This window comes from Ranitomeya imitator, chromosome 7 (genome assembly GCF_032444005.1).
Source record: "Ranitomeya imitator isolate aRanImi1 chromosome 7, aRanImi1.pri, whole genome shotgun sequence".
Classification (NCBI taxonomy): Eukaryota; Metazoa; Chordata; class Amphibia; order Anura; family Dendrobatidae; genus Ranitomeya; species Ranitomeya imitator.
The window spans coordinates 206847954-206873282 of NC_091288.1; the positions used below are offsets into that span (position 1 = coordinate 206847954).

The 25329-nt window shown below is 44.5% G+C and overlaps 1 protein-coding gene across 6 annotated transcripts in view; it reads right to left on the bottom strand.

Moving 5' to 3' along the window:
• RAB26 (RAB26, member RAS oncogene family) overlaps nucleotides 1-25329 on the bottom strand; it is a 200279-nt gene that overhangs the window by 17863 nt on the left and 157087 nt on the right. For all 6 annotated transcript variants that reach the window (XM_069734588.1, XM_069734586.1, XM_069734585.1 and 3 more), the window contains 3 exons: nucleotides 18680-18721; nucleotides 18483-18549; nucleotides 16605-16657 (listed from right to left, as the gene is read on the bottom strand). In XM_069734588.1, coding sequence (XP_069590689.1) covers nucleotides 16605-16657; nucleotides 18483-18549; nucleotides 18680-18721 — 162 coding nt within the window. The remainder of the gene's footprint in view (nucleotides 1-16604; nucleotides 16658-18482; nucleotides 18550-18679; nucleotides 18722-25329) is intronic.

The following is a 25329-nucleotide window of genomic DNA, read 5'->3' on the forward strand; positions in this document are numbered from 1 at the left end:
CCCAAACCTGTAATCAGAAGAACTTGCCCGCATCCTCCACCAAATGTGGCCTCCAAGGATCAGTTATAATGGGGCACATTCATATGCAGGGACACACACAGAGCCTCACGCTGCCAGAGATGGGTGGGTATATATACTAGCGGCATGGACGGGCATACATATAGATGCAGCTGGTGTATCTGAGCCTTTCTGCTAAGCCGGTGTATCTAAGACGACACTGTATGCTTAGTTGGTGTATCTAAAGCCGCCATGATATGATACTGTCTGCGAGGTTGGGGTATCTAAGGCAATTGTGTGCTTCTGTCCCACTAGTTGATGTAACTAAAACCAATCGTTTTTTATACTCTTTGCTGGGTTGGTGCACCTACGTTCATCGTGAGTGATACTAATTGCTGAGGATTCTAGGGATTCATATGTGCTACTTTCTGCAGAGTTGGGATATCTTAGGATTCCTTTTTCTTGATACAGAGCTACAAATTTACTGCATAGAAAGAAAAGCAAAAAGTTCTGCCAGTACTCACCACTAGAGGGCGCTTGCCGCACCTGTATTATCTCTGCCAGTCTACGGGAAGCTCCTCGGCCCCCTCTAGTGGCGACTGCAGGAGATCATATCTTATGTCTTTACCCAATGTCAGTGCAGGGGATTTGGAGCTCAGTATCACAAATATCTAAGCTCAGAGGGGTATAAAGATATATTATAAAATTAGCTTTTTACTACGGAATATGATGTATTTATACAGCGTCAGGACAAGATGCTTTATAAAAAAAAAAAGATCTATAAGGAAATGTGAGAATGAGTGGTGGGACGACACCTGCGGAGGCTGGAGACCCTGCGCCGTGCCACGTGGAGGCAGCTGCGGAGGACGGGCTCAGCAGCAGGTGAATCAAGCTTATATTTAGATCAGCGCCTTAAGGGGGAGATGTTATCAAGAGGGGGCAGCAGCCGGATCTTCCTGAGGGGCATCTCGGGAGGAATCAGCCTCATCAGCAAGGAGCGCCGCCCGTCACCAATTATGAAGGTAATATCATAACTGCGCTCTATAATACAAGCCGAAAAAGAGCCAGTAGGTGATCTTAAAGAGAAATACACCCTCGGCTGAAAAACATGATTGCTCTCTTTAAAAAAAACAGCGCCACTCCTGTCCACAGGTTGTGTGAGGTATTGCAACACAATCCTATTCGCTGCAATATACAGTAGCCGAGATGCAATACCAGACACAACCATGGATAGGTCTGGTACTGTCATGGGAACTCCCCACCCTTTTATGAGCCTCAGGACCCCCCTTTATGGGTCTGAATTGAGATCCACTCCGAAGAGCCTCTTTTGCCCTGCGGCGACACTATTGCGTCTGTCGACAGCGGGACCCATAGCCATCTATGTAGCGAGTTTATATACAGAAGAATTTATTGCTGAGTATCGCCAGATCCAGATGGATTTATGCATTTTCATAACTATCTGATAATTCAGAATATTTAATAATCCAGAATCTATTTCGTGAGTGCGTTTAATTTTACGCTGATTAATTTTGGGGTGGGGGTAGTTCTTCAATAATTAGGATAGGTCATCAAAATCAGATAGGTTGGGGTCCGACACACGGTACCTGCACCAATCAGATGCTTGCAGCAGCTCCCTGCACTGTGTAGTGGCCATTTTTTGGTACTGCGCATTCACTTGAATAGGATCTGAGCTGCAGTACCAGAGAGCGGCCACTGCACAGTGTGGGGCGCTGTGCTGATCCGGCTCCATACACTTTCTGCCACGGTGGCCCCTGTTCACGGCTGATCAGTCGGGGTCCCAGGTGACGGACGTCAATGGATTTGATATTATGGCTATGTTTAAAATGTTTTTTTTTTTTAAGTGAATAGGGACACTAATACATATCCTTATGCTTCGAAAACCAAAAGTAGGTACAATTGCACCACTTATGAGTCAGAAGACCACCGGTGAGCCCCATCAAGATACGTGCCAACCTCAGAACATGAAACTGACCGATGCCCTCACAGTGCCACACAGAATTTGAAACCCTGAAGAAGAAATAATAAAAATAAGATAAATCATTTTATTCCTGTTCTGTGCAAGCAAAACCAAGGTGGTCTTTATAGCAGCCCTTGTCTTTACAGCAGCCCTCGTCTTTACAGCAGCCCTCGTCTTTACAGTGGCCCTCGTCTTTACAGAAGCCCTCGTCTTTACAGCAGCCCTCGTCTTTACAGCAGCCCTCGTCTTTACAGCAGCCCTCGTGGGCCCTGCAGCCCTCGTCTTTACAGCAGCCCTCGTCTTTACAGCAGTCCTCGTCTTTACAGCGGCCCTCGTCTTTACAGCAGCCCTCGTCTTTACAGCAGCCCTCGTGGGCCCTGCAGCCCTCGTCTTTACAGCAGACCTCGTCTTTACAGCAGTCCTCGTCTTTACAGCGGCCCTCGTCTTTACAGCAGCCCTCGTCTTTACAGCAGCCCTCGTCTTTACAGCAGCCCTCGTCTTTACAGCAGCCCTCGTCTTTACAGCAGCCCTCGTCTTTACAGCGGCCCTCGTCTTTACAGCAGACCTCGTCTTTACAGCAGCCCTCGTCTTTACAGCAGCCCTCGTCTTTACAGAAGCCCTCGTCTTTACAGCGGCCCTCGTCTTTACAGCGGCCCTCGTCTTTACAGCAGCCCTCGTGGGCCCTGCAGCCCTCGTCTTTACAGCAGACCTCGTCTTTACAGCAGTCCTCGTCTTTACAGCGACCCTCGTCTTTACAGCAGCCCTCGTCTTTACAGCAGCCCTCGTCTTTACAGCAGCCCTAGTCTTTACAGCAGCCCTCGTCTTTACAGCAGTCCTCGTCTTTACAGCGGCCCTCGTCTTTACAGCGGCCCTCGTCTTTACAGCGGCCCTCGTCTTTACAGCAGACCTCGTCTTTACAGCAGACCTCGTCTTTACAGCAGCCCTCGTCTTTACAGAAGCCCTCGTCTTTACAGCAGCCCTCGTCTTTACAGCAGCCCTCGTGGGCCCTGCAGCCCTCGTCTTTACAGCAGTCCTCGTCTTTACAGCAGTCCTCATCTTTACAGCAGTCCTCGTCTTTACAGAAGCCCTCGTCTTTACAGAAGCCCTCGTGGGCCCCGCAGCCCTCGTGGGCCCCGCAGACCTGGAGGTGACATCATTTCTGCTGCCTGCTTCCCACTGTTTGCAGAAGAACAATACGGACAATAATGGAATAAAGTGACGTTTTCTCCCTATCGGAGCCGACTCTGGCAGGTTTTCTCTACCTGATTGGGTGCCGGTGTTATTATCGCCCAGTATGGGACCTGACAGCCACTTTCCCGGCCGTTCTGCACAGCTGGATAAGCACATTATCAATCACGGACAATGGCCGTCTCCTAGATTGTGCATAGATCAGTATCGATCCTCCCGGGATGCGAGGATGCCCTCCCCTTCTTCGGCATTGTCACAATCCATAGTACTTGTGATTACAGAGTGTAATTAATCCTTCTCGCGCAGAAGAGCCAGGCGGAGGTTTCATATTTAGTTCCCCCTTGGAACGTGAAAATATAATTTATTGCTACATACAGAAAAAAAATCATTTATAATACCAGGTAAATGTTCCTTTAAGCACGCGGTAAACACCCCCTAAAGTGCAGCCTTCATTTCACGTAAAACCTCTCTAATATGTCCTGGAACTCTTTCAGTGGACAGCTTCCTTTCATCAGTATTCTAGCAGCACTATAGGTGTTGGAACTTTCTTTCCCCTCACTTCCCAGTATGCATTGCTCCCGCTATTATCCAATAGATTGCAGCGATAGCAAAGCGTTTTCAAGTTGTCCTTTCCTCCGAACGAATTGTAGTTAAGAAATGGCAGTTAACAGGAACAGTTGAGGTCAAAATAAGGAAGACCAAGCAAAATTTCACTGAGAGCTGCTCGTAGGATTGTTAGAAAGGCAAATCAGAACCCCTGCTTGACTACAAAGGACCTTAAGAAAGATTTAGCAAATTCTGGAGTTGTGGTACATTGTTCCCCTGTTCAGAGACCCCTGCACAAATATGGCCTTCACGGAAAAGTCATCAGAAGAAAACCTCTCTTGTGTCCTCACCATAAAATTTAGAGTCAAAAGCATGCAAAAAAACATCTAAACAAGCTTGACGCAAACAAGTCCTATGGACCAATGAGGTTAGAACAGAACTCTTTGGCCACAATGATCAAAGGTATGTGTGGAGAAAAAAGGGCACAGAATTTCAGAAAAAGAACATCTCGCCCACCATTAAGCATGAGGGTCAGTCAATCATGCTTTGGGGTTGTGATGCAGCCAATGGCACGGGGAACATTTCATGGGTAGAGGGAAGAATAGATTTAATGAAATTTCAACAAATTCTTTGTGAAAATAACATAACATCATCTGTAAGAAAGCTGAAGTTGAAAACAGGATGGCTTCTACAAATGAATAACGACCCTAAACACACGTCAAGATCCACAATAGACGACCTCAAAACGCGCAAACTGAACATTTTACAATGGCCCTCACAGTCCCCAAATCTGAACATCATTGAAAATCTGTAGCTAAACATTAAAATAGCAGAGGAAGCAAGACGACTCAGGAATCTCACAGAACGGGAAGAATTCTCCAAGGAAGAATGGATGAAAATCCCTCAAACAAGAAATGAAAGACTCTTATCTGGCTACAAAAAGTGTTCACAAGCTGTGATACTTGCAAAATGAGGTGCTACTAGGTTTTTACCATGCAGGGTGCCAAAACTTTGGCATCGGCTCATTTTCCTTTTCATTTTAAAATTTTTCTGTATTTTCATGACTATGAAAATTGTACATTCACACTGAAGGCATCAAAACTATGAATTAACACATGTGGAATTATATACTTAACAAAAAAAGTGTGAACCAACTGAAAATATGTCTTATATTCTAGGTTCTTCAAAGTAGCCACCTTTTGCTTTGATGACTGCTTTGCACACTCTTGGCATTCTCTTGATGAGCTTCAAGAGGTAGTCACCGGGAATGGTTTTCACTTCACAGGTGTGCCCTGACAGGTTTAATAAGTGGGATTTCTTGCCTTATAAATGGTGTTCGGACCATCAGTTGTGTTGGGCAGAAGTCTGGTGGATACACAGTTGATAGTCCTACTGAATAGACTGTTAGAATTTGTATTATGGCAAGAAAAAAGCAGCTAAGTAAAGAAAAACGATTGGCCATCATTAGTTTAAGTAATGAAGGTCAGTCAGTTCAAAAAATTGGGCAAACTTTGAAAGTGTCCCCAAGTGCAGTGGCAAAAACCATCAAGCGCTACAAAGAAACTGGCTCACATGAGGACCGCCCCGGGAAAGGAAGACCAAGAGTCACCTCTGCTTCTGAGGATAAGTTTATCTGAGTCACCAGCCTCAGAAATCGCAGATTAACAGCAGCTCAGATTAGAGACCAGGTCAATGCCACACAGAGTTCTAGCAGCAGACACATCTCTACAACAACTGTTAAGAGGAGACTTTGTGCAGCAGGCCGTCATGGTAAAATAGCTGGTAGGACACCACTGCTAAGGACAGGTAACAAGCAGAAGAGACTTGTTTGGGCTAAAGAACACAAGGAATGGACATTAGACCAGTGGAAATCTGTGCTTTGGTCTGATGAGTCCGAATGTGAGATCTTTGGTTCCAACCACCGTGTCTTTGTGCGACGCAGAAAAGGTGAACGGATGGACTCTACATGCCTGGTTCCCACCGTGAAGCATGGAGGAGGAGGTGTGATGGTGTGGGGGGGCTTTGCTGGTGACACTGTGGGGGATTTATTCAAAATTGAAGGCATACTGAACCAGCATGGCTACCACAGCATCTTGCAGCGGCATGCTATTCCATCCGGTTTGCGTTTAGTTGGAACATAATTTATTTTTCAACAGGACAATGACCCCAAACACCTCCAGGCTGTGTAAGGACTATTTGACCAAGAAGGAGAGTGATGTGTTGTGAATTCTGTGGCTGGATTCACTCCTGTGGTCACGGGTGGTATTGCAGCCTCTGGGCTTCCTCCCTCAGGTGTTTTGGTGAGCTCGTTGGCTGCCTTGCTATTTAACTCCACCTGAGTCTGTCTTCCTTGCTCCTTGTCAATGTTCCAGTGTTGGATCTGAGCTACTGCATCTTTCCTGTGGCCTGCTGCTCTGCTAGATAAGTGTTACTTTGTTTTTGTTTCCGTTTTTTCTGTCCAGCTGTGCTATTCTCTTTTGCTGGAAGCTCTGAGACGCAAAGGGTGCACCGCCGTGCCGTTAGTTCGGCACGGTGGGTCTTTTTGCCCCCCTTTGCGTGGTTCTGCTTTAGGGTTTTTTGTAGACTGCATAGTTCTCTTTGCTATCCTCGCTCTGTCTAGAATATCGGGCCTCACTTTGCTGAATCTATTTCATTCCTACGTTTTGTCTTTTCATCTTGCTAACAGTCATTATATGTGGGGGGCTGCCTATTCCTTTGGGGTATTTCTCTGAGGCAAGTCAGGCTTGTATTTCTATCTTCAGGCTAGTCAGCTCCTCAGGCAGTGCCGAGTTGCATAGGTAGTGTTAGGCGCAATCCACTGCTGCTTTTAGTTGTGTGAGGATAGGTTCAGGTATTGCAGTCTGCAGAGATTCCACGTCTCAGAGCTTGTTCTATTGTTTTTGGGTTATTGCCATATCACTGTATGTGCCCTGATTACTGCACACTGTGTTGCCTGATAGCACAGCATAACAGTACAAGGAGCCCAAACCAATGATTCTCAATAGAGGGAAAAAAGAAGTCCTGACCTCATTTTTTTTTTTCCTCAGCTCTGTCTTCAGTTTTTTGTTTTTTTTTTCCCCCTAGACATTAGAGTGCTTCAGGACACAGCTGTGGACATGGATATTCAGGCTCTGTGCTCCTCAATGGATAATCTCGTTATAAATGTACAAAAGATTCAAGATACAATTGATCAGAAATCTATGCTAGAACCAAGAATTCCTATTCCTGATTTGTTTTTTGGTGACAGAACTAAGTTCCTGAGCTTCAAAAATAATTGTAAGCTATTTCTGGCCTTGAAACCTCATTCTTCTGGTAATCCTATTCAACAGGTTTTGATTATTATTTCTTTTTTGCGCGGCGACCCACAGGACTGGGCGTTTTCTCTTGCGCCAGGAGACCCTGCATTGAGTAATGTTGATGCGTTTTTCCAGGCGCTTGGATTGCTTTACGATGAGCCTAATTCAGTGGATCAGGCTGAGAAAAATTTGCTGGCTTTATGCCAGGGTCAGGATGATGTAGAAGTATATTGTCAGAAATTTAGGAAGTGGTCAGTACTTACTCTGTGGAATGAATCTGCGCTGGCAGCTTTGTTCAGAAAGGGTCTCTCTGAAGCTCTTAAGGATGTCATGGTGGGATTTCCTATGCCTGCTGGTTTGAATGAGTCTATGTCCTTGGCCATTCAGATCGGTCGTCGCTTGCGCGAGCGTAAATCTGTGCACCATCTGGCGGTATTGTCTGAGAGTAAACCTGAGCCTATGCAGTGCGACAGGACTATGACTAAAGTTGAACGGCAAGAACACAGACGTCTGAACAGGCTGTGTTTCTACTGTGGTGATTCCACTCATGCTATTTCTAATTGTCCTAAGTGCACTAGGCGGTTCGATAGCTCTGCCGTCATTGGTACTGTACAGTCCAAATTCCTTCTGTCCATTACCTTGATATGCTCTTTGTCATCGTATTCTGTCATGGCGTTTGTGGATTCAGGCGCTGCCCTGAATCTGATGGATTTGGATTATGCTAAACGTTGTGGATTTTTCTTGGAGCCTTTGCGGTGTCCTATTCCGTTGAGAGGAATTGATGCTACACCTTTGGCCAAGAATAAGCCTCAGTACTGGGCCCAGCTGACCATGTGCATGGCTCCTGCACATCAGGAAGTTATTCGCTTTCTGGTACTGCATAATCTGCATGATGTGGTCGTGTTGGGGTTGCCATGGCTACAAACCCATAATCCAGTATTAGATTGGAACTCTATGTCGGTAACCAGCTGGGGTTGTCAGGGAGTACATGGTGATGTTCCATTTTTGTCTATTTCGTCATCCATTCCTTCTGAGGTCCCAGAGTTCTTGTCTGACTTTCAGGATGTATTTGAAGAGCCCAAGTCTGATGCCCTACCTCCGCATAGGGATTGTGATTGTGCTATCAATTTGATTCCTGGTAGTAAATTCCCTAAGGGTCGTTTATTTAATTTGTCCGTGCCTGAACACACCGCTATGCGCAGTTATGTGAAAGAGTCCCTGGAGAAGGGACATATTCGCCCATCGTCGTCACCATTGGGAGCAGGGTTCTTTTTTGTAGCCAAAAAGGATGGTTCGCTAAGACCGTGTATTGATTACCGCCTTCTTAATAAGATCACTGTTAAGTTTCAGTATCCCTTGCCATTGATATCTGACTTGTTTGCTCGGATTAAGGGGGCTAGTTGGTTTACTAAGATAGATCTTCGTGGTGCGTATAATCTGGTGAGAATCAGGCAGGGAGGTGAATGGAAAACGGCATTTAATACGCCCGAGGGTCATTTTGAGTATCTGGTGATGCCGTTCGGACTTGCCAATGCTCCATCTGTTTTTCAGTCTTTTATGCATGACATCTTCCGTGAGTATCTGGATAAATTCCTGATTGTTTACTTGGATGACATTTTGATCTTCTCGGATGATTGGGAGTCTCATGTGAAGCAAGTCAGAATGGTTTTCCAGGTACTGCGTGCTAATTCCTTGTTCGTGAAGGGATCAAAGTGTCTCTTCGGTGTGCAGAAAGTTTCATTTTTGGGGTTCATCTTTTCCCCTTCTACTATCGAGATGGATCCGGTTAAGGTCCAGGCCATCCAGGATTGGACTCAGCCGACATCTCTGAAAAGTCTGCAGAAATTCCTGGGCTTTGCTAATTTTTATCGTCGCTTCATCTGTAATTTTTCTAGCATTGCCAGACCATTGACCGATTTGACCAAGAAGGGTGCTGATTTGGTTAATTGGTCTTCTGCTGCCGTGGAAGCTTTTCAGGAGTTGAAGCGTCGTTTTTGCTCTGCCCCTGTGTTGTGTCAACCAGATGTTTCTCTTCCGTTCCAGGTCGAGGTTGATGCTTCTGAGATTGGAGCAGGGGCGGTTTTGTCACAGAGAGGTTCTGGTTGCTCAGTGTTGAAACCATGTGCTTTCTTTTCCAGGAAATTTTCTGCTGCTGAGCGTAATTATGATGTGGGCAACCGAGAGTTGCTGGCCATGAAGTGGGCATTCGAGGAGTGGCGTCATTGGCTTGAGGGAGCTAAGCATCGCGTGGTGGTATTGACTGATCATAAGAACTTGACTTATCTCGAGTCTGCCAAGCGCTTGAATCCTAGACAGGCCCGTTGGTCGTTATTTTTTGCTCGTTTTGATTTTGTGATTTCGTACCTTCCGGGCTCTAAAAATGTGAAGGCGGATGCTCTGTCTAGGAGTTTTGTGCCCGACTCTCCGGGGTTATCTGAGCCGGCGAGTATCCTCAAGGAAGGAGTCATTGTGTCTGCCATCTCTCCTGATTTGCGGAGAGTGTTGCAGAAATTTCAGGCTAATAAACCTGATCGTTGTCCGGCCGAGAAACTGTTCATCCCTGATAGGTGGACTAGTAAAGTTATCTCTGAACTTCATTGTTCGGTGCTGGCTGGTCATCCAGGAATCTTGGGTACCAGAGAGTTAGTGGCTAGATCCTTCTGGTGGCCATCTCTGTCACGGGATGTGCGTGCTTTTGTGCAGTCCTGTGGGATTTGTGCTAGGGCTAAGCCCTGCTGTTCACGTGCCAGTGGGTTGCTTTTGCCCTTGCCGGTCCCGAAGAGGCCTTGGACACATATTTCGATGGATTTCATTTCTGACCTTCCCGTTTCTCAAAAGATGTCGGTCATTTGGGTGGTCTGTGATCGCTTTTCTAAAATGGTCCATCTGGTGCCCTTGGTTAAATTGCCTTCCTCCTCTGATTTGGTGCCTTTGTTCTTCCAGCATGTGGTTCGTTTGCATGGCATTCCTGAGAATATTGTTTCTGACAGAGGTTCCCAGTTTGTCTCGAGGTTCTGGCGAGCCTTTTGTGGTAGGATGGGCATTGACCTATCTTTTTCCTCGGCCTTCCATCCTCAGACTAATGGCCAGACCGAACGAACCAATCAGACCTTGGAAACATATCTGAGATGTTTTGTTTCTGCTGACCAGGATGATTGGGTGTCCTTTTTGCTGTTGGCTGAGTTCGCCCTTAATAATCGGGCCAGCTCGGCTACCTTGGTCTCTCCATTTTTCTGCAATTCTGGGTTCCATCCTCGTTTCTCTTCAGGACAGGTTGAGTCTTCGGACTGTCCTGGTGTGGATTCTGTGGTGGATAGGTTGCAGCAGATCTGGACTCAGGTAGTGGACAATTTGATCTTGTCCCAGGAGAAGGCTCAGCTTTTCGCTAATCGTAGACGCCGTGTGGGTCCCCAACTTCGTGTTGGGGATCTGGTTTGGTTATCTTCTCGTCATATTCCTATGAAGGTTTCCTCTCCTAAATTTAAACCTCGTTTTATTGGTCCGTATAGGATTTCTGAGATTCTCAATCCGGTGTCTTTTCGTCTGACCCTCCCAGACTCCTTTTCCATACATAATGTATTCCATAGGTCGTTGTTGAGAAGATACGTGGCACCTATGGTTCCATCTGTGGAGCCTCCTGCCCCTGTTTTGGTGGAGGGGGAATTGGAGTATATTGTGGAGAAAATTTTGGATTCTCGTGTCTCTAGACGGAAACTCCAGTATCTGGTCAAATGGAAGGGTTATGCTCAGGAGGATAATTCCTGGGTTTTTGCCTCTGATGTCCATGCCCCAGATCTTGTTCGTGCCTTTCATGTGGCTCATCCTGGTCGGCCTGGGGGTTCTGGTGAGGGTTCAGTGACCCCTCCTCAAGGGGGGGGTACTGTTGTGAATTCTGTGGCTGGATTCACTCCTGTGGTCACGGGTGGTATTGCAGCCTCTGGGCTTCCTCCCTCAGGTGTTTTGGTGAGCTCGTTGGCTGCCTTGCTATTTAACTCCACCTGAGTCTGTCTTCCTTGCTCCTTGTCAATGTTCCAGTGTTGGATCTGAGCTACTGCATCTTTCCTGTGGCCTGCTGCTCTGCTAGATAAGTGTTACTTTGTTTTTGTTTCCGTTTTTTCTGTCCAGCTGTGCTATTCTCTTTTGCTGGAAGCTCTGAGACGCAAAGGGTGCACCGCCGTGCCGTTAGTTCGGCACGGTGGGTCTTTTTGCCCCCCTTTGCGTGGTTCTGCTTTAGGGTTTTTTGTAGACTGCATAGTTCTCTTTGCTATCCTCGCTCTGTCTAGAATATCGGGCCTCACTTTGCTTAATCTATTTCATTCCTACGTTTTGTCTTTTCATCTTGCTAACAGTCATTATATGTGGGGGGCTGCCTATTCCTTTGGGGTATTTCTCTGAGGCAAGTCAGGCTTGTATTTCTATCTTCAGGCTAGTCAGCTCCTCAGGCAGTGCCGAGTTGCATAGGTAGTGATAGGCGCAATCCACTGCTGCTTATAGTTGTGTGAGGATAGATCAGGTACTGCAGTCTACAGAGATTCCACGTCTCAGAGCTCGTCCTATTGTTTTTGGTTATTGCCAGATCTCTGTATGTGCGCTGATTACTGCACGCTGTGTTGCCTGATAGCACAGCATAACAGTGATGGGGGCTACGCCAGATGACCTGGCCTCCACAGTCACCAGACCTGAACCCAATCGAGATGGTTTGGGGTGAACTGGACCGCAGAGTGAAGGCAAAAGGGACAACAAGTGCTAAGCATCTCTGGGAACTCCTTCAAGATTTTTGGGAGACCATTCCCGGAGACTACCTCTTGAAGCAGCAGTTTATTGCTTAAATACTCACATATTCTTCATAGTCGTCATATCGCCGCCCGCTAAAAAACAAAAATATTGCAAAAAGTTCCATTCGAAACATATCAGCAGATTATAATAGTCCTGGCCTTATGTAGGTCAGGGTGAATGCTGCAGACAAAACAATTGGCTTTTCCCATCAGAAAACAAGCTGATTACGGTGCGTCCTGCATCTCATTATGTCGACGTCTACACTGCCCGGACTGATACTTTATTCATTATAATCAGCATTTTCTCCCTGTTCAGATTCGGCATTTAATTCAAAATCCTACACGTCCTGCTCTTATAAAGATGTGATATTGATGTGGATTGATCATGTGCAAAGGAGACTGTCAGCATGTGGGTTATGGGCCATTAAAGATAACTCATCAATTGCCATAAAGTAATATAAATGCCGCTGTTCTTTTGAATGAAACAGTGTTTTTCTTTTTTTCTGTGATTCTCCATTCCTGAGTTACGGCCTCCTATTCCATGTATATAGTCTTTTTATCCAAGTGGCCGTGGTCCTCAACTCTTCCTTGTGGGCGTGTTCATGTGTACCACACCCACTTGGCTAAAAATGCTAGATTTATATTTAGAAAAGAAGGGGCCATATCTCTGGAACAGAGAGGCACAGAAAAAAAAGAAAAAACAAGTCGGATTCAGGAGAACAGCAGCATTTACATCAGGTTAAAATATATATATATATATGGAAAGTGGCATTTAGAAGTTTATGTAACTTCTAAATGCTTCTGGTCCGCAACACTGAACAGCAGCAACGAATAAAGTGTGTTTAGCTCTGGAGGACTCAACATCCAAACAGCTCATTGGTTTCAATGTAACAGTGTAATTCCCCATTCCCCCTGCGGAGGCACTGCCGGAGAATTAAACACTTGCCACTGGATTCCTCAGCAAATTACAGCCAATCACTATGAGTCTCAGCCAAGAACAAGAGCAAAAAAAAAAAAAATCACAAAGTGGAGAACCCTTTTAAGATTTAAGTGCTCATTAGCTTTGCGTACAGAGGGGAACAAAAATCCCAACATAAAGGGTTAATATAACACCCCCCATTAGATCCTGCAGTTGCACCAGGCGGGTGGCACTGTCACGCTTACTATTCCTGGTGAGCATTAAAAGGCGCGATGCGCACACTGTCTGCTGCACAGCGGCCGGATGAACTGGATGCAATTAGTATATTAATATTTGAAAGCCTCCCAGATGTAGAGAGATGAATTATGGAAGGGCTTACAGCGCCCCCTATGCCCTAAATGATAAAAAGCCAGAAGTGTCTGCTGCAATTATCAATCTGCTCCTGCTCTGAGTAGATCCCTCCTCTTTACTTTGTCTTTCACAGTCAGATTTCCCTATGACAACCCTTCCGTCTCTCTAATATGTACTGGAATTATTATTATTGCCTTGGATGTCCTAACAGGCTAACCCCACCTGTCAATGTTCGGCTTCCTCACTTTGTCTGAGGTCACTGTTCTGCTCTCTCACTGTCTCCGGCAGTCAGATTTCCCTATGACAACCCTTCTGTCTCTAGAATATGTGCCAGAGTGTTCATTGCCTTGGATGTCCTGATTGTTCGCACCATCTAATAGATTGGCCATCAATGCTCTGGCTGTCCTGACGGTTCACATCACCTGTCCCTGTCCAGCTCTCTCACTGTCTCCTGCAGATGGATTTCCCTATGACAACCCTTCTGAATAAATACTAGAATATATCCCTAGATGTCCTTACTGTTCTGCCACCTCCCTGTGTCTTTCACTAAGACAACCCTTCAATCTTACAAATCCGTACTAGAATGATGGTCCTTGCTCGGGATGTCGCTACTGTTTGCACCACCTGTCGCCATCATGGTCTCTTTTTTTGCCTTCTGAAGTTGGATTTCCCTATGACAACCCTTCTGTCTCCTCAATATGTTCTCGATGGACGGTTAATGCTGTGGATGCTCTGGCTCATCACACTATGCCTGTCACCATTTTGCTTCATCACGGATTTTTCTACAGTAAGAATTCCCTATGACAACCCCTTTGTGTCAAGATTATTGCCCAATATTATCGTTACCGTTCATCCCATCTGTAACTTTTGTGGTCCTTTTCAGGAGCCAGACTTCCCTATGACAACCTTCCATCTCTACATCATATACTAGAATGATTGTTGCCAAATATTTCCGTATTGTTCAGCCCACCTGTCAATTTTACGGTCTAGAATATGTGCTAGAATGATCATTACTCTGGGTTCCCGGACCGTTCGCACCACCTGTCACTTTTCTGGTGTTTCACTTTGTTTTCTGCAGTCTCATTTCCCTATGACAACCCTTCTGTCTTAGAATTTACTGATGCTGCCGAGAGGTCTTCACTGTTCACACCACCCACAATCTGGATTGTTGAAGTCCCCATATTGACGGCAGCACGTTCACTATTTATAGGGTGAGATGTGCTGCAAAAAAACATATTCAGGCCACATAAAAGATGCGATCAGCTGATCGCTACCATATTTCCACTGACCAAGGATCATGGATTATCACTCTTACAAAAGCCTTTTAGCCATAATGCATCATCAAGCAATTATTTATATCTATATATATTTTTTTTTAAATTTTTTTTAGTTTTCTTAAAAAATGTTGGTATTCTTTTATTCCTAGCACAATCCATATTTAAAAAAAAATAAATAAAAAAATAGGAATCTTGCAATTTTCACACTGACCACTAGGGGTAATTGTAGACTCATACTTCCTGTTCTTTACAGTAGACTTTTCAGCAGTCTCATTATCATCACAGACAGGTTTACAACGACAAGGCTTCCAAACCAAAAAAATAGTCTGAGTCAATCTACTGCTGCCAAGATCCATGTGGATCTCCAGGCTAAAATTGCCCCAGTGGCCAGTGCGAAAACGGCAAGATTTATTTTAAAAAATACAGATCATGATAGAAAAAAGAAAAAAAATTGACATATAGACATGATTTAAACAGGAAATCATTTTCTGAAGGCACATTCCCTTTAAACTTGGAAATCTGGTCCAAGTCAGAATGGATATGGGCCTCCTGACGGTTTCCCTGCTGTCTGGGAGAAAGTCAGCAATGCCGCATTGTAACATGACTCATCCTTGGTTTTAGTGAGCATGTGCGACCATTGCCCTAGAGGCGTGGTGGTCGCACATGCTCACTACCGCTTCCTTTACAAAGGGAACTTTGGGCCCCCCGTTCTCGAGCTTGGCAGGGGTCTCAGCACCCAGACCTGCAGCGGCCATACCTTTGGATGTAATTATTGTTTCTGGGACACAACCCCTCTGAATCCCACATTCTGCGTTTACCAGGAGCCAAAAATGTAAATATTTCCTATATAGTCTTCACCGCTACAGTGACTCTGCCCCGCGTAGTAGATAGACAGACATTATGGCCAATACTCCTTCGGATAAGAAAAAGTTAAAGCTTCCGTTCGGAAAGACAGAAATAATAAAACTCCGGAACCCAAAAATAGAAGCTCCTCCAATTAGCGGCAGGATTCATGGTTTCCTAGGCGCCTCGCTCCTGCACCCAGCGCCAGGCCGGCCTCTGAAAGCCTCTTATTTTTATCCCTTCATTAGATTTTGGGTGTTTTCCTGAATCTCCCCGAGGCGAAGCAGCTCCTGTCAGCTCCAGACCCGAGCAATTACACGGTCTACATAAAGACCGCCATCACTACCGTCACCGCTGTACAATCAACCGGCTCCATTCATTTCACCAGCAAAAATTGTGACTTAAAGGGATTGTCCGGAAAATTGAAATTGATGTTCTAAACTTTTTAGAATAAAATACTGTTTTCATCTTTGTAATGCTCATACCTCTGTCAGTTTTCTTTGAGAGGCTACACAACCTCAAACTCTGGTTTCTTGAAGTATAGCCACTTGGAAGCTCCGCCCCCTCCTCCTGCCAGATACATAGGACTGCCCACTACACGCTGTAGAATAGGCGGGGCTTATTTTAAATAGTCACTGCTCTTTAACAAACCTTTGCCATCTGCTTCTTTCTCCACTTATGAACCACTTTTATCCCCCCATACCAGAAGAAGATGGCATAGATCATGTTAGAGGTGATTTAGGATTATGATTAGTATTTTTTAAATCACTTTTTCGGTTGTTAGGACGTTTTTTTTATTCCAGCACCTCTAAAGGGCCCCAAGATGGATACTTACCATGATCGAAGCCGAAACAGCACTATCTAGTGGTTGTTACCAGGTACTGCAACTAAGGTCCTATTCATTTCCATAGAAACTGAGTCGCAGTACCTGAGATCGGCCACTACACAGTGTACGACGCGGTGCTGTTTTGGCATTACTGTGTGCATAGAGGCGAGTTCTACAACAGACCTTCCCTTAAAGGGTTGTCCACCTAAGTTGACAATATTTATTATTATACAAAGAATTTTGCAATTCAGTTCATTTAAAAATATTAACAGACTCTTTGATTCACTGTCCATTCAACTTTGATGTGGTCTGTGTTCATAAATCAGCAGAGAGGAAAAAACAAAAAAAAGTCAGAGAGAGCTCACTGACAGATTTCTCAGTTAACTCGTTCCGCAGCCATCAACACAGAGGCTACAGAAGGCAAAAGTGCAACATTTTCAATGAAATCAAATTAAAGAAATGTATTTTAGCCAAAAATCTTAGTAAAAATAAAACTTTTAATAGAAAAATGATACAAAAGAAAGACTATGAAAAAAAAATGGAGTAAGGGTCCAAGTATAAAAATGCATAAAAAAGCAAAAGTAATCTAAGCAAGTGATCCATCCTACCTGGATATTGTCGAACGAGGTCTTATTGGTGATATCATACAGCAGGAGCAGAGCTGCGGAGACAAACGGGGAGATAAGCGTTTCATGGACGTGTGGACGCCGGGCCGCTAATCTCATTTAGCCCTGAGCTGTTTTGCCTCTCAATGAATTAGCAAAAGTTTCCAGTTTGACATGAAACACAAGATGGCTCTAAATATAGAAATGAAAAAAAGGAAAAAGAAAAACAAAGAAAACAGAAAATCGCACAGGGCGGACTTGGCCGACACGAAACACTTGGTAAAAATCAGAAAAAAATGCATGCAATTCACATTTGGTTAATTCTTCCTCTCTCCAACCTGGTTTTACCTTGACACCAGGGTAGCAGGTTGCCCCCTTCTCGTTACTCAACTCACTTATCAAAAAACTTTACCAGGAACTTAATTAGAACGCTCTCATTTTCTTCTCAAATTAGTGTGAAACTGCAGCTCCATCTCCCTCCTTCCTTTTCTTCTATTGATTGTTTCACACTAGTTCTTTTGAGCCACTATAGAGGATATAAAAAGTTCTACTAATCCCTATAAAAAAAAACACTCATTTTCTTTTCTAAAGGACTTATTGAAAAACTGCAGCTACATCTCCCTCCTCCCCCTCTTTCCTTTTTTTCCTATTTATCGTTTCACACTAGTTTTTTTTTAGCTTACTACAGTGGATATAAAAAGTTCTACACACCCCTCTTAAAAAAATAGAACACTTTCATTTTCTTTTCTAATGGACTTATTGAGAAACTGCAGCTGCATCTCCCTCCTCACCCTCTTATTTTTTTTGTATTGATGGTTTCATACTAGATACATTTTTTGAGCTGCACTGGATATAAAAAGTCTACACACCCATGTTAAAAATGCTAAATTTTTGCCATTATAGAAAAAAAATTCTACCAAGAAGAATCATTTCAGGACGTTTTGCACTTAATCTCGCTCATAATCTATTGAAAGATAATCATTTTAGGAAAAAAAAAGACAAACAAAGAAATAAAATAATGTGGTTGCATAAATCTGCACTAATTACTAATACTTTGTTGAAGTCCCCGTTGAATTAATGACACCATTCAGTTTTTTTTTGGGGTAGGAGTCTATCAGCATGCTAGAATTAGCAATCCTTGACCATTCTTCCTGGGAGTAGCACCATCTCCTGAATACAGCTTCCACCATACTTCACTGTGGGTATGGTGGCCTTTTGATGATGTGTAGTGTTGGCTTTACACCAAATGTACCTTTTAGAACTATAGTAAAAAAGTTCAACCTTGTTCTCATCAGACCATAACACATTTTCCCACATGCTTTTGGTAGACTTGATAGAAGTTTTGGCAAAACCCTTCCGGGCTTGGGTGGTTTTTTTTGTAAGAAAAGGCTTCCATCTTCTGCCAACCTACCCCACAGGCCACACATACGAGACAGGAGATTGTTGTCACATGCAGGACACAACTAGTACTTTCCAGAAATTCCTGCAGCTCCTGTAATGTTGTTGTAGGCCTCCTAGATCAATTTTCTTTGTCTCTTTCCATTAATATTTCAGAAACGTTTGGTACTTGGTAATGTCACTGTTATGTCAAATTGATGCCACTTCTTGATGACGTCTTCACGGTGCTCCATAGCTTATCTACATCCTTGAAAACATTTTTGTGCCCTACTCCTGACTGATAACGTTTAACATTGAGATCCCTTGGCTGTGTTGTCAGCTGTTTAGTGCCACTAAGAAAATTTCACAATACTGGGAACCTTATCGATCAAAGGGTAGGTTTAGTTTGCCATAAGGTAGGCAGGGCTCATTTTGTCCTGTTTGTCGTTGTTTTTTTATAGGACTATGGCAAGTTTCTAAGCTTGTCCAATGTCAGGTACTCACCGTGGGCATCTCTGTAATAGGCATGAGTGACACTTCTGAATCTCTCCTGTCCGGCAGTGTCCCAGATCTTTAAAAAAAATAAATTATTAAAATGATAATATATTCACGTGGAGAGAAAAATGGAAAAAAAAAATCATACTCATTGCATTAAAGAACATAAAAGGTTTGAGTACATTAAAGAAACGCCACGTCCTTACCTGCAGCTTGACTTTCACACCATCCACATTCAGCACTTTGTTCTGAAAGACAAGATAAAAGCATCATTATCAGGATTTTCATACAAACTGTTAGAAAATCTCTCGCTGTGGAAATGATAAGCTGTTTTTCTGCAAAGATTTTCAACAAATTGCACAGTATTTCCTATAGCGTGTGAATAGGGCACAGCATGGCGCATATGTGATTTCTATGTATATGGCCATATTAAAATGTGGGGTCCTGAGCAAAAAGCAAAATACCTCTACCTCATAACACAATAATTAACATATTTACCCATTTCTTATTATATCTGCATACTGCCACCCAATAGTAAATACTTCCATACAAAGCCCATATGATACTGATATACAGTACAATGCCCTAGTAATACTGCCAAACAATGCCTATGCAATACCTTCACACAGTATCCAAATAATACTACCTAATAGTGCCCAGATAATACTGCCATAGAAAGCTAAATGATGCTTCCATAACATTTCCAAACAATACTGCTGGGTACCCATGTAATACCGTCAGCAATGCCTATGAAATACCTTCATTCAGTATCCAAATAATACTACCTAATAGTACTTAGATAATACTGCCATAGAAATACCTCTATTCAGTACCTAAGTAATACCTGGGAACTTTTCAGAATATTTTCCCACGCTCGAGTTCATATGAGGACATCCAGCAGAGGGCGCATCACAGCGACTCAAGGTAACTACAGGTCATTCCCCTGCATTCCATTCATTCCACAGGTTTTTACAGCCACTAGCACAGCTGCATTAGCAGAGCTCTTGGGTGTAAAATGATTTAGCCCCTTCAGATGGATTTACAGCGTGGGACAAGACTGAACGACGGAAGGTATGGAATATTGTGGTTTGTTTTTTTTTAACTTTGTTTCAGGTGACAAGGGTCGTCAGGTGGATTAAGAGTATAATAAAATATTAAAACACCCTGTGTCTTTATTTCATTAAAATACTTTGTGTGTTTTTTTTTAACCCTTTCATACAATTGGATTAATAATGGATAGGTGTCATAATTGACGCCTCTCCATCATTAATCTGGCTTAATGTCACCTTATAATAGCAAGGTGGCATTAACCCTTCATTACCCCATATCCCACCGCTACACGGGAATGGGAAGAGAGTGGCCAAGTGCCAGAATAGGCGCATCTTCCAGATGTGCCTTTTCTGGGGTGGCTGGGGGCAAATGTTTTTAGCCGGGGGGGGGGGGGGGGGGGAGGTTAGGGCAATAACCATGGACCCTCTCCAGGCTATTAATATCTGCCCTCAGTCACTGGCTTTACCATTCTGGCGGGGAGAATTGCGCGGGAGCCCACGCCAATTTTTTCCGCGATTTAACCCTTTAATTTAATAGCTAGAGCCACCAAATTTTACATCAAGACACTTCTTACATTACTAAAGAGGAATATATAATAAAAGATGGATATGAGATGGTGTACTGTATGTAACCAGGTCTCATATCATGTCGGGTTTGGGAAGGAGATCGCAAAAGCCGGCAATTGAATTACCGGCTTTTCTGCTATCTAGTGTTGTATGAAATATTAATATATATATATATATATATATATATATATATATATATATATATATATATATATATATATATATTAATATATATATATATATATGTGTCTCACTGACATATACATATATATATATAGACAGTATATATGTTTTAACGAATATTTGAGCCCAAGGATCCTTTGTATGTCGGTTTTGCAAGCCTGCGAGAAAATCTCGCAGTACGGATGCCATACGGAGGATGACATGCGCAAATTACGCTGTCCCACCCTGCCTACGCAGGAGATACAGATCACTATTTTGGGGACATTTGTGCGTATTACGGCCATAAATAACGGACCGTATTTTCATACGCTGAGTGTGACGCCGGCCTAAGGGTTAAGCTATTCTCATGCATCGCTCGCAGGCTCGGTGTTTGCGCATTCTCCTGGCGGCGCAGCATTTCTATGGTTTATAAGCGGTAATTGCCGGGGCGGAGCATCACACTCCACCTCGGAGTATAAACACAATATACCAGCCTGAGAGGTGATTACGCTAATTCCCAAGTAATTCCCAAGTAAGTCTGGGGCGTCTGTAAGTTGGATTGCTAATTTTCCAATTAGCCTTAATACGCACCTCGTTAGATGTGACCTTAGCTCGGAAGTCTCTCATTCCCAGACAGTAACGAACCGCAGACGAGGAAGGAGCCAACAATCAGCTGCAAGCGACAACAGTGCGGACTGAGGGCGGAAACACCGGCAGGCTATGGAACCCACACAGTGCATCCATATGTCGCCTACAATGCCGTCACGTGTCCTTTATAAACAGTGCCAGATCCCAACCCCATTATAAGAGCAGACACATACCCCATTATAAGAGCAAACGCATACCCCATTATAAGAGCAGCCGCATACCCCATTATAAGAGCAGCCACATACCCCATTATAGGAGCAGCCACATACCCCATTATAAGAGCAGCCACATACCCCATTATAAGAGCAGCCACACACCCCATTATAGGAGCAGCCACATACCCCATTATAAGAGCAGCCACATACCCCATTATAAGAGCAGCCACACACCCCATTATAAGAGCAGACACATACCCCATTATAGGAGCAGCCACATACCCCATTATAAGAGCAGCCACACACCCCATTATAGGAGCAGCCACATACCCCATTATAAGAGCAGCCACATACCCCATTATAAGAGGAGCCACATACCCCATTATAAGAGGAGCCACATACCCCATTATAAGAGCAGCCACACACCCCATTATAGGAGCAGCCACATACCCCATTATAAGAGGAGCCACATACCCCATTATAAGAGGAGCCACATACCCCATTATAAGAGCAGCCACACACCCCATTATAAGAGCAGCCACATACCCCATTATAAGAGCAGACACATACCCCATTATAAGAGCAGCCACATACCCCATTATAAGAGCAGCCACATACCCCATTATAAGAGCAGACACATACCCCATTATAAGAGCAGCCACATACCCCATTATAAGAGCAGACATATACCCCATTACAGGGCCATACACACCCTATTATCAGTGCAGCCATGTACCCTATTATCAGCGCAGCCATGTACCCTATTATCAGTGCAGCCATGTACCCTATTATCAGCGCAGCCATAAACCCTATTATCAGCGCAGCCATGTACCCTATTATCAGCGCAGCCATGTACCCTATTATCAGCGCAGCCATGTACCCTATTATCAGCGGAGCCATGTACCCTATTATCAGTGGAGCCATGTACCCTATTATCAGTGCAGCCATGTACCCTATTATCAGTGGAGCCATGTACCCTATTATCAGTGCAGCCATGTACCCTATTATCAGCGGAGCCATGTACCCTATTATCAGTGCAGCCATGTACCCTATTATCAGTGCAGCCATGTACCCTATTATCAGCGGAGCCATGTACCCTATTATCAGCGCAGCCATGTACCCTATTATCAGCGCAGCCATGTGCCCTATTATCAGCGCAGCCATGTGCCCTATTATCAGCGCAGCCATGTACCCTATTATCAGTGCTGCCATGTACCCTATTATCAGTGCAGCCATGTACCCTATTATCAGTGGAGCCATGTACCCTATTATCAGTGCAGCCATGTGCCCTATTATCAGCGCAGCCATGTACCTTATTATCAGCGCTGCCATGTACCCTATTATCAGTGCAGCCATGTACCCTATTATCAGTGCAGCCATGTGCCCTATTATCAGCGCAGCCATGTACCCTATTATCAGCGCAGCCATGTACCCTATTATCAGCGCAGCCATGTACCCTATTATCAGTGCAGCCATGTACCCTATTATCAGTGCAGCCATGTGCCCTATTATCAGTGCAGCCATGTACCCTATTATCAGCGCAGCCATGTACCCTATTATCAGCGCAGCCATGTACCCTATTATCAGTGCAGCCATGTGCCCTATTATCAGTGCAGCCATGTACCCTATTATCAGCGCAGCCATGTACCCTATTATCAGCGCAGCCATGTACCCTATTATCAGTGCAGCCATGTGCCCTATTATCAGTGCAGCCATGTGCCCTATTATCAGTGCAGCCATGCACCCTATTATCAGCGCAGCCATGTACCCTATTATCAGTGCAGCCATGTACCCTATTATCAGTGCAGCCATGTACCCTATTATCAGCGCTGCCATGTACCCTATTATCAGCGCAGCCATGTACCCTATTATCAGCGCAGCCATGTGCCCTATTATCAGCGCAGCCATGTGCCCTATTATCAGCGCAGCCATGTGCCCTATTATCAGCGCAGCCATGTGCCCTATTATCAGCGCAGCCATGTACCCTATTATCAGCGCAGCCATGTACCCTATTATCAGCGCAGCCATGTACCCTATTATCAGCGCAGCCATGTGCCCTATTATCAGCGCAGCCATGTACCCTATTATCAGCGCAGCCATGTACCCTATTATCAGCGCAGCCATGTGCCCTATTATCAGCGCAGCCATGTGCCCTATTATCAGCGCAGCCATGTGCCCTATTATCAGCGCAGCCATGTACCCTATTATCAGCGCAGCCATGTACCCTATTATCAGCGCAGCCATGTACCCTATTATCAGCGCAGCCATGTACCCTATTATCAGCGCAGCCATGTACCCTATTATCAGCGCAGCCATGTACCTTATTATCAGTGCTGCCATGTACCCTATTATCAGCGCAGCCATGCACCCTATTATCAGCGCAGCCATGTACCTTATTATCAGCGCTGCCATGTACCCTATTATCAGCGCAGCCATGTGCCCTATTATCAGCGCAGCCATGTACCCTATTATCAGTGCAGCCATGTGCCCTATTATCAGCGTAGCCATAAACCCTATTATCAGTGCAGCCATGTACCCTATTATCAGTGCAGCCATGTACCCTATTATCAGCGCAGCCATGTACCCTATTATCAGCGCAGCCATGTACCCTATTATCAGTGCAGCCATGTACCCTATTATCAGTGCAGCCATGTGCCCTATTATCAGTGCAGCCATGTACCCTATTATCAGCGCAGCCATGTACCCTATTATCAGCGCAGCCATGTGCCCTATTATCAGCGCAGCCATGTGCCCTATTATCAGCGCAGCCATGTGCCCTATTATCAGCGCAGCCATGTACCCTATTATCAGCGCAGCCATGTACCCTATTATCAGCGCAGCCATGTACCCTATTATCAGTGCAGCCATGTACCCTATAATTATGGGAAAGACATTTCCCAGGATTTTATCTTTTTGACGGCCTCTTTTATGCTAAGCAATCATTGTTGGTCCTAAACAAGTGGCTCCCCACGCTTATAGTCCGGGCAGGTGGAGAAAAGGTTCTCCCTATTTCCTAAGGATCGAGGACTACAATGGGCATGACCCAAAATGTCATCCTGAGATTGGAGTTAACCAGACCCTCGTTGTAAAGACTTCAATATCACAACTTCAGAGTTGTCTGCCCTTGTAAGTTCCATCTGAGACTGTTCAAGCGCTGTGCCTCCATGCTTATGTGCAACCATCAGGGATGAGTATCTCTGCGGAGTCAAAGTAATCATGGAATAATCTAGTAATAATCCGCCTGAATGTGGGGGGTCAATGGTATCTTCCAGGCAATGAGATTCCTTCCTAGAGAGGAGGGACCCAGAGGTGAGATGTCCGGTGGATAGGTCATTATTATTTTAGGTGGGAACACCCATTTGAACTCCTGTTTTAAAGCAAAACTGCAGGATGACTTTTTACAAAAACTAGCGGAATGGCTGTGTGGTTCATTGTACAAGAAGAAAAACGACACCTTTCTTGTAGGAATCCGATTTGTCAGTGCTGAGAAATCGAGCTTTAAAACCACATGCAGATTATCCTGGAAGTGCAATGGGGGCGTCATCCTTCTTCGTTTGACACGCCCCCATTGCACTTCCTATCTAATTTGGATATGGCTTCACAGCTCGATTTCTCAGCACTGACACATCGGATTACTACAAGATAGGTGTCATTTTACTTGTTGTGCTACAATCTACACAACCATATAGCTAGTTTTAGGAATAAAATCATCCCGATTGCACAAGAGCGCCACACCTCTCCACTGGTTGAGTCTGGTATCGCAGTTCTGGGTGATAGAAGTCAATGAGATTTGGTATAAGTGTTTTTTTATGGAGTCAGAGTTTCACGTATCAAGACATCGCATTGATATTGGCGTTGAGTAGTCAATCTTCTTCACCACATGGTTCTCAGGAGTGTAATTTTCTTAGAATAGTTCAGTAAAGCTCAGAGCCCCCAGGAAATCTGCACTGTAGCTGGGGGGTAAAGTGGCAAGCAATCATGGCTTCCGAGCCGGTAGGACGCCGTGCATTAAGTTGGATAAATGAAGGGAGGCCGAGTAGCAAGAATCAGCACGAGACACAAAATGAGAGCGAAAAAGCAGTGAGACGACTAAATCCGGTTGATCTGTTTATCAGCTAAACCATTATTATGGATTAAGCTGCCGGGAAAACACAAGAGCTGCGCTCCGAAATGGCAGTCGTATAGCCATCAATCAGACGGTAAAACGCTACGTTCGAGCAGTCGTGTGTCAATTACAGATCAGGGTAATCACAGGCGGGAAACCTCTCCATCTAT